This window comes from Syngnathus typhle, linkage group LG3 (genome assembly GCF_033458585.1).
Source record: "Syngnathus typhle isolate RoL2023-S1 ecotype Sweden linkage group LG3, RoL_Styp_1.0, whole genome shotgun sequence".
Lineage (NCBI taxonomy): Eukaryota > Metazoa > Chordata > Actinopteri > Syngnathiformes > Syngnathidae > Syngnathus > Syngnathus typhle.
The window spans coordinates 11,506,548-11,522,663 of NC_083740.1; the positions used below are offsets into that span (position 1 = coordinate 11,506,548).

General features: G+C 42.2%; 2 protein-coding genes across 3 annotated transcripts; one reads left to right on the forward strand and one right to left on the reverse strand.

Moving 5' to 3' along the window:
- Window positions 1-34: 34 nt before the first annotated feature.
- On the reverse strand, window positions 35-1,224 carry anapc11 (APC11 anaphase promoting complex subunit 11 homolog (yeast)). The gene is made up of 3 exons (XM_061275326.1): window positions 1,057-1,224; window positions 812-927; window positions 35-308 (listed from the first exon to the last, which is right to left on the reverse strand). Exons 2-3 carry the CDS (start codon window positions 918-920, stop codon window positions 160-162), a joined length of 258 nt encoding a protein of 85 aa, XP_061131310.1. The 5' UTR covers window positions 921-927; window positions 1,057-1,224; the 3' UTR covers window positions 35-159.
- Window positions 1,225-1,931: 707 nt separating this feature from the next.
- LOC133151920 (fibrous sheath CABYR-binding protein-like) lies at window positions 1,932-15,979 on the forward strand. 2 transcript variants are annotated; one of them, XM_061275335.1, is made up of 7 exons: window positions 1,932-2,113; window positions 4,349-4,446; window positions 5,706-5,805; window positions 6,342-6,662; window positions 8,017-8,739; window positions 15,083-15,163; window positions 15,341-15,979. In XM_061275335.1, the coding sequence occupies exons 1-7, from the start codon at window positions 2,041-2,043 to the stop codon at window positions 15,376-15,378; spliced, it is 1,434 nt and encodes a 477-aa protein (XP_061131319.1). In that variant the 5' UTR covers window positions 1,932-2,040; the 3' UTR covers window positions 15,379-15,979. The 2 variants fall into 2 exon arrangements, with proteins under 2 accessions (XP_061131319.1, XP_061131320.1); XM_061275336.1 differs by having other exon boundaries at window positions 5,706-5,778.
- Window positions 15,980-16,116: the final 137 nt, after the last annotated feature.

The following is a 16,116-nucleotide window of genomic DNA, read 5'->3' on the forward strand; positions in this document are numbered from 1 at the left end:
ATGGCATTGAAAAATATGAGAGAACATACAAATAATCAGTGTGACTTTTTATTATTAAACATTATGACCAGATAATTTTAAGTTTAGATGCACTGTACAAGTAACAAAAACATATTTACAGGCAAGACCAAAACTTCTGGCCTAGTTTCCACATTGTGCTCATTCTTTAAACTTCCACTCCTGTCGACACATGGGGCACTGCTGCTGCTGGACCTGCTGGGAGTTGAGCCACTTCAAGATGCAGTGCATATGAAAACAGTGGGAACACTGACCCCAGACCAGCGGGCAGTCATCACCAGGCACCTTACCTGTAAAACCGATTGGAGCTTTAGCTCACTCATTAATACTGTTTAACGTCCTCAACAAACCACTTGCAGCTCTAATCTGTCCAAGTGGGAGAATCTTTTGTATGGTAGAAGGCTTTTTGTATGATTAACTTATATATTACTTATTTGTTAATTACTTGTTACACAATAAAACCAATTGTTGTGGAACTCAGCATATCAATTGCACTTTTATTAGTCTGTGCACATTAGTAACATTAAATATAAAACCACAGGTGGGCGTTACGCCTTAGTGACAGAATGGTCTGTCCGTCTGTCGCCGATGGACGTCCATTTTGAGGACGTAAGTCGTTTTTCTTTCGTATGTTCCGACTAAATGTGATTGGTGAATCGGAGGTGGATGCCTGTGAGTTAAATGGATGTGACTAGCAAACTATTCAATGAGGTTTAAATGTTTATTATATATGAAATACGAAAGCATCTCATCGGGCACTTAATAAGTTAATGTGTTGTAACTTGTTACTTACAGTCCGGGCAGCAACCATTGAAAGCCAACCTGCAGATCCCACAGTTCTCATCATTGGCTACCCACAACCAAGACGCCACTCCGTTCCATTTCTTGATCTTGACCTTCATCCTGGTCCTGTGTGAAGGCAGCAGAGAAACACATTTTACATCACGTTTACTGCCATTAAGAGTTCATGTTTAGCAAAACAGCTACGTCTGTAGCTATACTTGCGAAGATAACGCAGCATCTATCAATTTTACTCACCTGTCAGCAATTCACCTGTTTTTTTTAAAATATCGCACGTCAATTTAACGTTTGACCATCATTTCAGAGGGAGTTCATGTTCAACACGCTAATTTTCTATTAGTTTTCCTCGATTTTTCCGGTAAGGCCGTGGTCTTCTTCTTGTGCTTTAAATGCCAGCTGCTCAGCAACGCACTGGCTCATTACTGCCGACTATTGGACCAGCCAGGTATATGCGATACATATAACGCTCGGATTAATTACATTGATCAACAGCAGATTCTATGACTATCAGTAAACGTATCGACACACATTTTTTAAGTCTTTAGTTTCATTCAAGCACATCAGTTAGTCTAATAAAAATCCATACTAGGCGTTGTAATTTATCACAGTTATTTCAGAAAAAACAATCTGAAGCAGAATCTACCTCTTAATTTATTATTATTATTATTATTATTATATTATTAGTATTATTACGATTATTATTATTATTATTATTATTATTATTATTATTATTATTATCAATCATTATTATCAAAACATGATGTACCTGTTGCAGACCAGAGCCATCAGTTGTTTTTCAAATATGTATATATATAAAATTATTGTTGTGAGTTATTTTAAAAATAGAATAAATACTTATAATATGAATAAATAAGTCATCCATCCATTTTCATGACCGCTTATTCTCACCATCAAAATAGCAATAATATTGTCATACAATACTGTTTATATTACTGTTGTTATTAGTTCATTAGTCAATTATTATAACCCCAAAAATCACAGCCAATAAAAACATTTTGGCCAGAATCAAAAGCACAAAATCTTACCGTTGCGTCGACTGGCCGCTAGGGAGCATTCAAGTGAGGTTTTTTTTAACAGCTTGTTATGACGTCTTATCCATCAACACTGAGCAAGCAGCGACTGTCAGAGAGAGATAGGCTCAAAAGTAGTCCTTGAAAGCTTTCGGCGTTTCGCTGTCGGTCTCTGCCTATATCAAGCAAAATGTTCTGTAGACGGGTTTACCAAAGACTCAGCCCGGTAGCTCAGAGGTTCTTCACACCGACATGTACAAAAGGTGAGTTTGACTTAAGTGACTTTTACATCATCCAATTGCTGAGACCAGACTTGTTGCATTCTGACGTGTTCAACGTATGTAATTGTTTGTTTTCTTTAGGAGATAATGGAACTTTTACATACATGTGTTTGGGTTGAACTATGAGCAAATGTATGTAATCCTCCTTTTGATTATCGGCTTAATGATTAAAGAGACGGTATGCGTTGTAGAAATACAGCATTTAGTTTTCAAAGTGTCCTGCTTAAGCAACACTGTGTCCTGTGCATTGGATTTGAACAATGCAAACTACACACTCAGTTTTAAAGTCTTAAAGTTATGTTTGGCTTGTTATTTGAGATGCAAGAATTCACAATTTTCCAGATCATTGCATTACTGGATCTTTTTAGATTATGTAAATGTACCAAAGGACAATGAACATGAATTTAAAGTCCATATATTAGCTTGTAACATGTTAGAATGATTGCATGACAACGCCCACAGTGCATGCGAACTAAAAAGGATTTAGGGCTTTTATTTTCACAAAGCATTGTCTTTTCACGCATCCTTGCCTAGATCATCATTTACTCTGGGGTTTGAGCAAGTGGAATTCAGCCGAAGGGAAAACTGCTTCGACTGCTTTGTGTTTCCAATTTCCTGAATAAAGCCCTCCAGTCCAGGGTGTACCCTGCTTTTTGTACAAAAAGTGCTGCGATAGGATCTGGCTGTCTAGGACCCCAAAAGCGTGAGAACAATTCATCCATCCAGGATGAATAAAGTTCCAACAATATATTGCATTCTTATTCCGAGAAAAAGGGCTGTATCATATGCAACTGTGCACCATTGCCATTATGACATCTGGCATACGTGTCAAGAGAGCACACTCCCCCACACGTGTCCCCTCCGCCTTCAGGTGCCATCTTGCCTGCTTTCATCCGGCATGCATGTTCATTTTAACAGGCTTTCACTTTGTAAGGGAGCTTAACTGATTACCTTTATAAATAACTTGTACTTGGCCTTTCGATGTGTTGCAGCGTCATGGTATTAGGAGGGGAGGAGCATCTCAGCATTCAAAAGAGTCAAGACAGTTTGTTTTAATTTCTGCGCCAACGTTTTGGAACGTCATGACCTCTGACATTTTACTTGGGAGAAAAACAGACATGATAATAACTGATGTAGTCACAGAGAATAGTAGGATTTTGAGCTTTCCATCAAAGTTACAAATATTTCCTGAAAAGATCATTTGCAAATACATGGTGAATTTGCGTGGGTACCTTAGTCTGAGCACTTTTTTTTTTTAGAATCTACATTGTCAAGTGCAGAGTTGGAACTCAGGACATGCGAGACTTGAACAAATATTGAAGATACTGAATTCAAGACCTGGTGGTGCTGCTCAACTGAGTGGCGCAATAGTAATGCATAATACCGTCATATCACAAAATGTGTCTCAATCAGTGATACAGTCGCCAATTGTTAAGGTTGCCAAACAAGCAAGGTCCTTAAGCAAGTCTGAGGTCAAAAACACACACAACAAAGTTAATCTTCTGAATACTTGTCTTTCTTTTCCAAAAGATTTTGAAAAAAATGCTACGCTCAAATCAAATTTGAGAAGCATCTAAACACATTGTACCAACCATATATCCCATAGATAATTCAATTCCTGGTTTTACCGATGCACATACAAATTAATCTCAGTAATCATCTACAGTATCTGTTCGAATGCACCTATCTGTGCTGGCAGAAAAATGTTTGTGTGTGAACAGTACATGAGATTAAAGTGGTTTGGGTTTAAGGTGGTTCTATTTATGGCCTCCTCTGCATGCACCCCTGGCAATCCTCTAAACACTGGCAACAGGCCACTTTCACCTGTCCTCTGCGATAACAATAGCCTGTTAAGAAGCTTTTTGCAGCGTTGTTTTGGGTGACAGTTTGATTGCCAAAAAGTCAAATCCCCTGACTATGTTGTATTTGATCCCAATCTCAAATTACTTGTGTGGTCTGCCGGATATTTAATTTAGGGGATTGTTTAGTGTTTAACTTGGCTGTTGCAAAATCTTTCCATCTCCTTGGCTCCAAATAAGCAGGGCCACATTGTGTAACAAGATTACAGAATGGGAACATGTTGATGCTATCGTAGTGCAATTGGCCTTTGCACCAAGTCGCTCTTCACTTTGGAATTTTTCCCCAAATACTTCATCGCACTATGAATAAAGCATTTCATTAACATGTGTACTTTGTTCTTTTTTTGTCAATCTGCAGCGCCAGTGCGCCACATGGCCTTCGGGGTTCCTGGTGGCTCCACAAACATGACATACTTTGTTTTGTGTGGAGGAGGGCTCACTGCTGCAGTTGTATATGTAAGTCCTGGTGGTTGCCTGGATACGCAACAATTTCTAACTTGGGAAATTGGTATGAAAAGTTAGGCAATGTATAATATTTGCAGTAGACTATTTTCTCGCCGTACCCACTGAACCTTAACAAAGTCTGTGTGTATACATACACATATGTCTATACTAAAAAAATACTGGAACAGATATGTTGGCCAAGTTGTGCTACAAACACTTTATTTGGCTACAGAATCTATACATTTCCAAAAATACATGTATATATATACATAACCTACACTAAAAAAAATCTTCAATCCTCAATTTTATTTTGTCTAGTTGTAGCACAAAACAAAAGTGTTTGAATCTAGATTAAAAAAAAATGGGATCTTTACTTAAAAAATTATCTATGTATTCTAAAAATATTTTACCCAAAATTAGTTCCGAATTATAGCACATGACATTTCCTAGCTATTTTTGTAAACTCCAGCTCTGTTCAATCAAGACCATCTAAATTAGTTCATAATGGAAAGTTTTTCTCAATTCTTTTCCCCCATAACCAGCGGGGCAATTGTATTTTCTTTCAGTCATTATATCATAAATACCACCTTTGCTTCTCCAGTAGTTTGTCGCAACAGAGGGTCACAAGTGATTAAAAGATTGAAGTAAAGTCCCAATGTTTGTCACACACACATCTGGGTGTGGTGAAATTTGTTCTCTGCATATAACCCATCCCCGTGTGATTTTAATCCATCCCCTGGGGGAGAGCGGAGCAGTGAGCAGCAGCGGTGCCGCGCTCGGGAATCATTTGGGGATCTAACCCCCCAATTCAGACCTTTAATCCTGAGTGCCAAGCAGGGAGGCAATGGGTCCCATTTTTATAGTCTTTGGTATGACCCGTCCGGGGTTTGAACCCACAACCATACAGTCTCTGGGCAGACACTCTACCACTAGGCCAGAGCTGTTTTTTCAGATCAGATGGATGGACAGACAGACAGACGGATGGAGAACCCTCTGCAGGATACCTTTTGGATTACATATCTGCTACGATGCTACTCTTGCTACGATAGCTCATTTCGCTCTATCCATTGTCTTTTTTCTTATCCTGCTCAATGGGGTGAAAAGTGCGATGCAGTTTGAATTGATGGCCTGCCCATCAGTGCGCACACACAACCATTCACGTTCAGGCCTTTTGCGAATTTAGAGGCTTCTATTAACCAATCATGCGCATTTTTGATCAGTTGTTGTTTTCCATAATGCAACAAATGTACTGTATTTGTCCTGTTTCACAGGCCTACAAGACGGTCATTGGTGACAGTGAGCGCTATGAGGAAAGACTCGCCAACATGGGCTCCACAACAAAGGGTCAGCTACCGCCTTACACACAGAAAAGTACGGAGAGTACTAGATCAGTTGATTCTGTTTTGGCTGCACCGCCTAAATAAACATGCTAGAATAATCATCCTCAATAGCATGTCCGTACCAATTTCTGTCTTCAAATTCATTATGCTTGTTTTGGACTCGGAGCAGCTGAATGATGAGATTTTTGTGTCATAGGTCACTTTTTTGGGAAGGTGTTTAAAATAAACAATAATAAATAATGAGGATTGTTAACAATGGTGTTGTTGTCAATGCTGTTTTATGTCTTAAATAATGAGGAATGAAAATACATATATGGTACATTATACGTATAAAAATATAATTTTTTAATTAATAATATTTAAAAGATTAGTTTTATGATATTAATCGGTTGTTTTTTCTTTTATGGGTATTAAATTCTTAGTGCTATTTACGTACATTGGGGGAAAATTACAATAATATCATAATGATCAAAATACAGTCTTGCAAATTATTATGAATGAAAGAATCTTCACCAAGTTCACAAGTGCAAAAGAGAATTTATTCTGTTCTGTTCTTCATCTTTGAAGTTGAAGCTTCTGCTGAATCAGCGATTGCGGCACCTGAATCCGCCCCAGTCGAGGAGCCAGAGGGGCCAGTTGAAGTGGTCACAGAGTCTGTCGCTGCATCTTCAGAGCCTGTGGCAGATATCACTAGCGAGGTTATTGTTGAGACCGTAACACTTGAAGATATCGATGTGGTGTCTGAGGTTATTGCCACTGAGGATGAAGTCGAGCCACCTGCTGAGGAAGAAGCTCCATCTGTAGTGGCTGAAGCTGTTTCTACCCCTGTGGAGGCCACAGACGAGACGGCAGCAGAGGAGGCGACAGCAGAGGCGCCTGCGAGTGCTGGTACACCATTAGTGGATAAGACCCTCCCCCCTAGTCCCCCCACCGAGGCAGAGACTATTCCTTGTGCAGATATGGCAGCATGATGCCTTAAGCGTTTGCTTAGAGAAGATGGCCACAACTTCAGTTCCTCTTGATTCATCTCAAAACCCCCCAACATAGAATAAGGAAAGAAACAGAAGCATTTATTATAACTTTTCCTTTATTAATGAAGCAGCATGTGGTTGATCCGTCTAATTCTTTGGAGACTTAAGCTGTTCACTTAGATGTACACACTTTTCTAAACTTTTGAGCGTTCATAAATGATTCTGTGTTTTTTGGGTTGGTACAGAAATTTAAGAGGAAGTCAACACAAAAAATGTTTTTACAAATTATACGTTGTATGTGCCCCATGAATCTAAACATGGCATCATGATTAATATCGCATTTGTAGAATATGAGTTATGCAGCAAAATTCACCTCTTTTTAATCCATCTCAGGTCTTACCAATCAACCACGGCTCACCAGTTTTCTGAAGCGGAGCCGTGATTGGTTGTGACCTAAGATTTAGCTGGTAACTGTGATGTCATTTTCAGTCGACAGCGAGTGGCAATGGCTGGCCCCTGAGATGGATAAAAACAGGTGGATTTTTTCTGCTGTATTTATACTCCATAAACAAAACATTAATCAGAACACTGTGTTTCTCATAGTTGGGCTGCAAACAACATATTATTACAAATACTTTTTGGGGTGACTTCCTCTTAAAGAGAGGCAAGTCCTGCACCAACTTGTTTCTTAAATGGGTGCTTGAGTAGAACCCCACTTTATTTTGGGGGTGATCTGCAGTCTTGTTAATATCTACCAAGTTTGATCACTTTCTGCACAATAAATTCTCTTTGATTCCCTTTAGAATCCACCAGTCTGTGTTTGTACTTAGGTTTAAGAATATCAATAACTGGTTGTCTGTCTGCGTCCTTTGCCATCACCGTTATCTCATTTTAAGAGCGTCACCATCAATCATCCTATTCTTCTAGTGACCTTCCCATTCTGATTTGTTTACGCAAATGCATACATTGTAGTAATACTTGTGAAACAAAGTTGAAAATGCGTCTTTGTTTTGCTGCGCATACAACAAAAAAGCGCTGCATCATTCAAACACAAAGCTTTCATCGTCGACATGCCTCGTCCTCCTCTTTAAAATTCAGTTGGGCTCCGCTTCTGTGTGTTGATCCTCAGTGCAGTGAAGTCCACCTAGAAATACGTTTATTTGTATTCGTACTGTTTGAGTTCAGATCTTCGCCTTTTCCAGTGAACCTTTGTCATTGACTGATCACATGTTTAACTTAAAGTTTGAAGTTGTTCAATTTCTGTCCTTCAGAGGCTCTGCCAGATCTTCTTACAGCTGTAAAAATACTGGCCGGCTCCACAGTTGAAATTGCAGCAGCTTCTGTCGGGGAGTCCAGTTTGGTGAGAGCTGTCCGTCATATAGAAGACGATGGAAAGGGTTTGGCTTCTGTGTTGGAAGTGTTACAACCTGAAGACCTTGAGGAAACCAAAGATCTTATGGCGAAAGAGCCTTCAAATGAAACGGTTGTTCTCACTAATGAAGAGGAGCTGAGCGCTGTAGAGGTGGTGAGTTGTGATGAAACGGCTGTTCCAGAAGGGAATGTGTCTGCAGAAGAGTCAGCAGAAGCCTCCTCTCCAGCTACTGAAGAAGAGGAGGAGGTGCCGTCTGAGGAAACTACAACTTCTGGTCCCACAGAGGAAGAAAATGCAGGAGGGATACATGATGATGATCAGAATCCAACTCCAGATCCAGAGGAGAACATCACACCTGAAGAGGCCCCACCTGAAGAAGACACCACTGAGGAGGCAGGTATTTCTGCTGAAGCTCCAGTGGACAAAGAGTTGCCTGTAGCTGAGACATTTGTAGAGGACGCTGCTGAAGTTGAAGCTCCAGAGGAAAAGACAGTCACTGCCTCAGAAGAGGAAGGTACGAGTCAGCCTCCACAAGCTGACACCGAGTCAGACATGGAAATCCTTTCAGTTGCTGAACCACAGTCCGACCAGTCCCTGGCACAGGCGATGATGCCCACTGATGATCAGTGTGGGACTCTCGATGGGATCACCGGTGTTTGAGTGAGGTTCCATTTATTTATTTTCTTTCAGGGAGTTTCGCATCTGTGGACAAATCGGTGAAGGTGGGCAGCGCGAAAGGCTGTCCTATACCAACTTGCTCCATCAAATGGAACTTGGACTTCGTAAGGGCCACAGCGAATCAGAAGTGATTGAAGCGGTTATAAGAGCTATTTGCCCAGGGCTTAAACTCAGAGATATGCTTGAACTAAAGACTGATATAACCCTTTCTCAGTTAAAAACAATACTAAGAGGACATTATAGGGAAGATGATACATCCGACTTGTATCAAAAATTGATCAACCTTTCCCAGGAGCCCAAAGAATCGCCCCAGGACTTTCTATTCAGGGCCATTGAGCTCAAGGATCGGCTCCTATATGCATCCAAAGGAGAACCAGCTGAACACTACAATGCAGCTCTGGTCAAGAAGAAATTTTTGAGATCAGTGGCCACAGGACTTCTGAATGACAACATTAAATTCCAGCTGAAATCACTTCTTGACAATTTGGAGGTAACAGATGAAAGACTGATCGAAAGGCTCAATGAGGCAGCTAACCTTGAAGCTGAGCGGCTAAACAAGCTAAGGAGGAGCGGCATCAAGCAACCTAGAATTAATGAGCTGCAAACTTCGGAGGAACGGCAGGGCGGCGTGCACACAACTTCATCCCAGGACACAGCAGTAGTGAAAGAGAAAATCCAGAGGGCTGCAGCTCCACCGGAAGTACAGGCCATGGTCGCTGAATTAAAAACTGAAGTGGCAGAGATGAAACAAATGGTACTTAATTCCTTGAATGCCGGCAAGTTCCAGCCCGCCCGGAAACCAACCTACAACACCCAAAGAAGGAGAGGCTGCAGGACCTGCCAGGACAACGGCGAGGGAGACAACTGCACCCACTGCTTCAAGTGTGGCCAGGCAGGTCACATATCCAGAGGATGCCGAGTTCCCCCTCGACTTCAGGGAAACGCCAGAGGGCCGCTGCCATGGGACCAGCAGTGACCCAGCCAACTCATCAGGAGTCCCGCTACTGCCACCATTGTCGACGAGAGGAACAAGGTGACACGCTGCTCCAGACCTGCACAAGCTGCTCATCTGCCTCGTACTGTTCCAAAGCCTGTCAGACTCAACACTGGCCGGAACACAAACACATCTGCACCGCGGTAAGAATGGTGGATCATCATTTGAGTGAGAGGCGAGAAAAAGGGTGGTCATCACACATGGGTAAACTTGATATTTTTCAAAATAAGCAAGGGAGAAAACTTGTCAAATTAATTGGTAGACGTAGGATGGTCAAGTGTACTTTTGATAATGTACCAGTTACAGCCCTGTGGGATACAGGCGCACAAGCTACGGTGATAAATGATAAATGGAGAAAGGAGCACTTGCCCTATACCACAATTCGAGAGATTGAGGAACTATTGGGACCAGAACCTCTAAATGGACTGGCCGCAAATCAGACAAAAATACCATTTATTGGGTGGGTTCCTGTTGAGTTTAAGATAACGGGCACAGAAGTTTCAAGTTCTGGCCTGTTAGTGCCTGTCCTCGTGTCCAGCGACCACAATGTGGCTCAGAGCCCTATCATAGGGTTCAATGTGATCGAGGAAGTCATTAATGAGCACGTAAAACAAGGCTCAACTGAGAGTGAATGTACAGCTAACATTGTGAGTGATGCTTTTGACATGGACATGGTCTCCGCTAAGACTGTTATCCAGTTGCTGCATACACACCACGCAGTCAACGAGGTGATTCAGGTAAAAACGGGAAGAAGTAAAATTGTCTTAGGTCCGAATGAAACTACCACTGTTCGCTGTCGCACGCATATACAGGTTGATGATGACGTTGCTATGCTGTTTTGCCCAGAGTCCAACCAGAGTTTGCCTGAAGGATTGTTTATACAAGAAGTACTGTTTAAGGCAAAGAGAGGCAACTCAACCACGGTCCCAGTACCCATCACTAATACCTCGAGTCAGAATATCACTCTGTATCCACGTATTAATTTGGGACATGTTGAGGGGGTCAAGGATGTATATCCAGCAGCTCTACAGCTTGCGAGCAAGCCAAAAATGGATGGAAACGAGGCAGACCTCAAAAGTTCATCGTCTTCTCCCCGTAACGCGAGTGAAAGTTGGGACCCTCCGTTAATGCTAGACCATCTAACTAATGAGCAGCAACAGTTAGTGAGGAAAATGCTCCGCGAAGAGTGCAAGGCCTTTGCTCGAGATGAAAATGATGTTGGCAGCATTCCGACTCTGCGCATGCATATTTCCCTTCATGACCATACCCCAGTCCAGAAAACATACATTAGTGTGCCAAAACCCCTACACCAGGAGGTAAAAGCGTATCTGCAGGATTTAATCAACCGAGGTTGGGTCATGAAGTCCAAGTCACCGTACTCTTCACCAATAGTGTGTGTAAGAAAGAAATCGGGAGAGCTTAGACTCTGTGTAGACTACCGCGAACTTAATCGCAAGTCAGTACCGGACAGACACCCTATTCCCAGGATACAAGACATGCTTGATACATTGACGGGTAGTTCATGGTTTACCGTGCTTGATCAAGGGAAAGCATATCATCAAGGGTTCTTGGATGAAGAAAGTCAGCCACTCACAGCATTCATCACGCCTTGGGGTCTGTACCAGTGGGTACGGATCCCATTTGGTCTCAGCTCTGCCCCGGCCGAATTCCAGAGAAGCATGGAGGAATGTCTGTGGGGGTTGCGGGATGACATTTGTCTACCCTACCTTGATGACAATTTAGTTCACAGTAAGTCGTTTCAGGACCATGTGGAACACGTGAGGGCAGTTTTGCAACGGTACCAGAAGCATGGTGTCAAACTAAGTGCTAGTAAATGTGAACTTTTCAAGCCTAAAGTCAGGTTTTTGGGCAGGATTGTGTCGAAAGAAGGGCATAGTATGGATCCAGCAGAAATTGCTCCTGTGATGGCACTAAAAGATAGGCAGCCCGGTAATGTGGGGGAGGTGAGGCAAATTTTGGGCTTTCTCTCCTACTACAGGCCATATATAGAAGACTTTTCCCGCATTGCCAAACCGTTGTACGAACTCCTAGCAGCGCCATCAACCACTTCCAATGTGCCCCAAGACTCAAAGCGGCAGAGGGAAAGAGGAAAAGGGTAAAACAAACACAGTCGAGGACAGTTGTCATCCTCTGTCTCGATTACATGGACAGACACTCACCATCAGGCTCTGTGTTCTCTGGTTGACAAACTGTCTAGTCCTCCTATCCTAACTTACCCAGACTTGGATCATCCGTTTGTGCTACACACGGATGCCTCTCAAGCGGGGTTGGGAGCCGTGCTATATCAGCGACGCAATGGAAGATTAAGAGTTATCGCTTATGGATCCAGAACTTTAACACCACCGGAGAAAAATTACCACATGCACGCGGGTAAATTGGAGTTTCTGGCACTGAAGTGGGCCATCTGTGAGCGCTTTAGAGATTACTTGTTACACGCACCATCTTTTGTGGTCTACACAGACAATAATCCGCTCACCTATGTATTAACAACGGCCAGATTGAATGCCTCTGGTCAGCGGTGGGTAGCAGAATTGGCAGATTTCAATTTTACCATAAAATACAGACCTGGCAAAACGAATGCAGATGCAGATGGGTTATCGAGGATGGCCATTGACTTTGAGGACTATATGAGTCATTGTACCCAGTCTGTCGACCAGGATGTGGTAACAGCCACCCGACAGGGCATATTAGCACAGCAAGCTGAACAAACTCCTATCTTTAGCGCAATTTCCTTAGATGTGCTTCAGCAGCAAACAGGAGCGGAGGGACTACCACATACTGTTCAGCCATTGACCAGAGAAGAGATTTGCGCGGCTCAGCGGCAGGACGCTGTAATAGGTCAAATATATCGTCACTTGCAGGAAAAAAGGAGACCGTTAGCATATGAGCTGAACGCTGAGAGTGCGGAGGTAAAGGCGTTGGCCAGAGAGTGGGACAAGCTCAAGATCAGGGAGGATGGGACCTTGTTCAGAGTAACGGCAACCAAAAAACAATTGCTTCTCCCTTCGATATATCACCCCCTTGTATTGGACGAACTGCACAAACAAATGGGCCACTTGGGCTCAGAGAGAACACTAAAGTTGGTAAGGGACCGTTTTTATTGGCCCAAAATGCAAAGAGACATTGAACACTTTGTCATGAATGTATGCGAGTGTCTGAAGAAGAGGAAACCAAACAGGCAAGCGCGTGCACCGATGCAGAATATCGTAACCACTCACCCCTTTCAGCTAGTGTCAGTTGATTTTCTCCATCTGGAACAATGTAAGGGGGGTTGCGAGTATATTCTGGTGGTCATGGACCACTATACACGCTTTGCACAGGCATATGCAACGACCAACAAATCAGCAAAGACTGTGGCAGAAAGATTGTTCAATGACTTTTGCCTTCGATTTGGTTTCCCAGAAAAGCTCCACCACGATTTAGGGAGAGAATTTGAAAACAAGCTGTTAAGTCACCTGAAGGAGTTGTCCGGTGTAAAGGGATCTCACACAACTCCATATCATCCCCAAGGGAACGGACAAACAGAACGATTCAATAGGACTCTCCTCTCTATGCTGAGAACCCTTACCGAAGAGCAAAAATTGGACTGGAAAACACACCTTCCCAAAGTAGTACATGCCTACAACTGTACTGCGAATGAGGCCACTGGTTATTCACCATTCTTCTTACTTTTTGGTAGGGTACCAAGGCTTCCGGTGGACCTTCTATTTGGCATTGAGCAGGAAGAAAGCCCGGGCTCCTACCAAGACTATGTGGGAAAATGGAGAAGCAGGATGATTGAGGCTTACAACATCGCCTCCAGGAATGCAGTTAAGTCAGCCGATAGAGGTAAAAGACAGTACGACAGGAAAATCTATGGTCCACCACTTCAGGTGGGCAGCCGTGTTCTTGTCAGAAATGTCATTGAAAAGGGAGGCCCGGGAAAGATCCGCTCATATTGGGAAGACAAGATTTACGTCATCAAACACCAAAAGGGTGAGGACAGTCCAGTTTTTGAGTTAGAGCCAGAAAATGGCACAGGTAGAACAAGGATCTTACACAGGAATTTGTTATTGCCCTGTGACTTTCTTCCACTAACTCCACAGGAAAATAAGAGGGTGGAAAAGAAAAAAACAAAACAAAGACACTTTGATGAAAATGGGAGAGCAAAGGCACAACAGATGCAGCAGGCGGAAAGGGAGGTGGATCTAGATGAGGACTTATTGGATGCTGCCACATGGTCTGTCCATGAGCCGCACGGCTTGCGTTTGCTGGACCCCACTGCAGTAGAATTTGTCCCACAGATCGCGAGGGATGCTTCCGTGCAGGAAGAGCGTTCCGGACAAGCTGAGGAGGAGGAAAGGGTCGAGATAGTCCCTTCTCCATCTGGTAGGGAAGTTGAGTACACTGCAGATGCAGGTGATATATCCGAGGAGCCGGAGTTCGAAGACGCAAGAGCGGCAGAGCAGAGAGGGTGGTACTCAAAAAGGGAAAGACGGAAGCCACAAATTTTGACTTACAATACGCTGGGTCAACCGACTTTCACAGAGAGGACAGTAGCTACTAAATGTTTAGATGTTAGGGGGTTCTGGCGACCTTGGTGTTGAATGCTTATGTTTATATACATGATTTGGGATGTCATAGCTCGCTGTTTATTGGAACTATACCACCGATGTATTTCGTTGTTCATTGATGGTGGCAAATACAGCCAAATATGAAGATGTAGGAACCGGACAAACGTGGTTGTAACATGAACATGGACAAATGCCACATGTGTATGCCGGTCTTATTGAAAATGTTGTTGAAAATGTTGGGTGGTTGAATGCTTACACTGAATTTTTTCAGGAGTATACACAACTGCAATGTATATTCGTCAGGGTATGTGTAAAAAAAAAAAAAAAAAAAAAAACAAGAAAAAAAATGTTACCTTGATGTGAGTGTTAGGTCAGGATGACACTGTTTTTTTTAAGTGGGGGAGGGTGTGGGACTCTCGATGGGATCACCGGTGTTTGAGTGAGGTTCCATTTATTTATTTTCTTTCTGTGTGTTTGCATTTGTCATGGTGATCGTTCTGGTGTTTGTTTAACTAGGCTGCATGTATTTCGTTTGTGAATGCTGATTTCTCCGACTCCCCGAAAAGGCACCACCGCGATCGGTGAAGGAGGGTGAAAAACGAGAGAAAGGGAGAGAGGTGCGGAGAGGTGAAAGAGGCGGTTGTGTAGAAGTGGAAGGCGAATAAAAGACACCCTGGGAAACTCAAAACCTGTCCCTCGTTGTGACTCGGAGCCGTAACATCAGCCATCTGAAATCCTTGAGGATACTGGAGACAAGATGAATGAAAGCAAGGAAGCAGCAGCACCTGTAGAAACACAGAGTAAGCAAATGCTTTTGGAAAGCCCGTTTGTTATCTTTTGCAAGAGTCCCTAGAATGTTTTTCAGAGTCCTGAAGATTCCACTGTTGCCTGTTATTTATTTATTTATTTATTTATTTATTTATTTATTTATTTATTTATTTATTTATTTATTTATTTATTTATTTATTTATTTACAGGTCCAGATGGAGCAGTGGTGATGATGAACCAGTCATGACCTGACCGTGTGCCTTCCACATCACTCGTCAAACTGTCAGTCGAACCTTGGTAATGGAGAAAATACAAACAACAACATTTGGATTGTTATTATTGAATTGTGTCATTTTGTGTTGTTTGAGCATCAGAATCTTAAGTATGTTAATGTTTGACCTGTTTATTTTATTTTAGCGTTGTCTTGTGTCCAATAGATGTCCCCATTACAATTATTAGACAGGAGGAAAACATTTAAGTTGGCCAATGCCAGATTGTCATTATCATGATCATAGAAGGATTGTTATCATTCAATTGTGTCCTTTTGAGTTGTGTGATTGTCGTAATATCTAGTATATTAATGTTTAACTTGTTCATTTTATTTTTGTGTCTTTTTGTCTACTAGTTGTCACCATTACAATAATTAGACGGGAGAAAAAAAATTCAGTTGGCTAGTGCCAGGTTGTTGTTATCTTTCTCATAAAATACTTTCTGCTCCCAACTAAATGCAATGACATTTTTTGTGAGTATTAAACAACGCAGAATTACAGAGAGCGCTGTAATTCTTGAACATCCTTGCTAAATTTGAGTGTTGTTCAGGAACATTCATTTTTATTAGAAAATAGCATAGATGAAACGAAACTAATGATGTTCTTTTAGAAGATGAAGCGAGTCACCTAATACATGCAGTATATGTGCAAACGGTGGTTGTTGTATTCAAACATATTTCAACACCTATTATTATGTGTAGAGAGAAGCATAAATT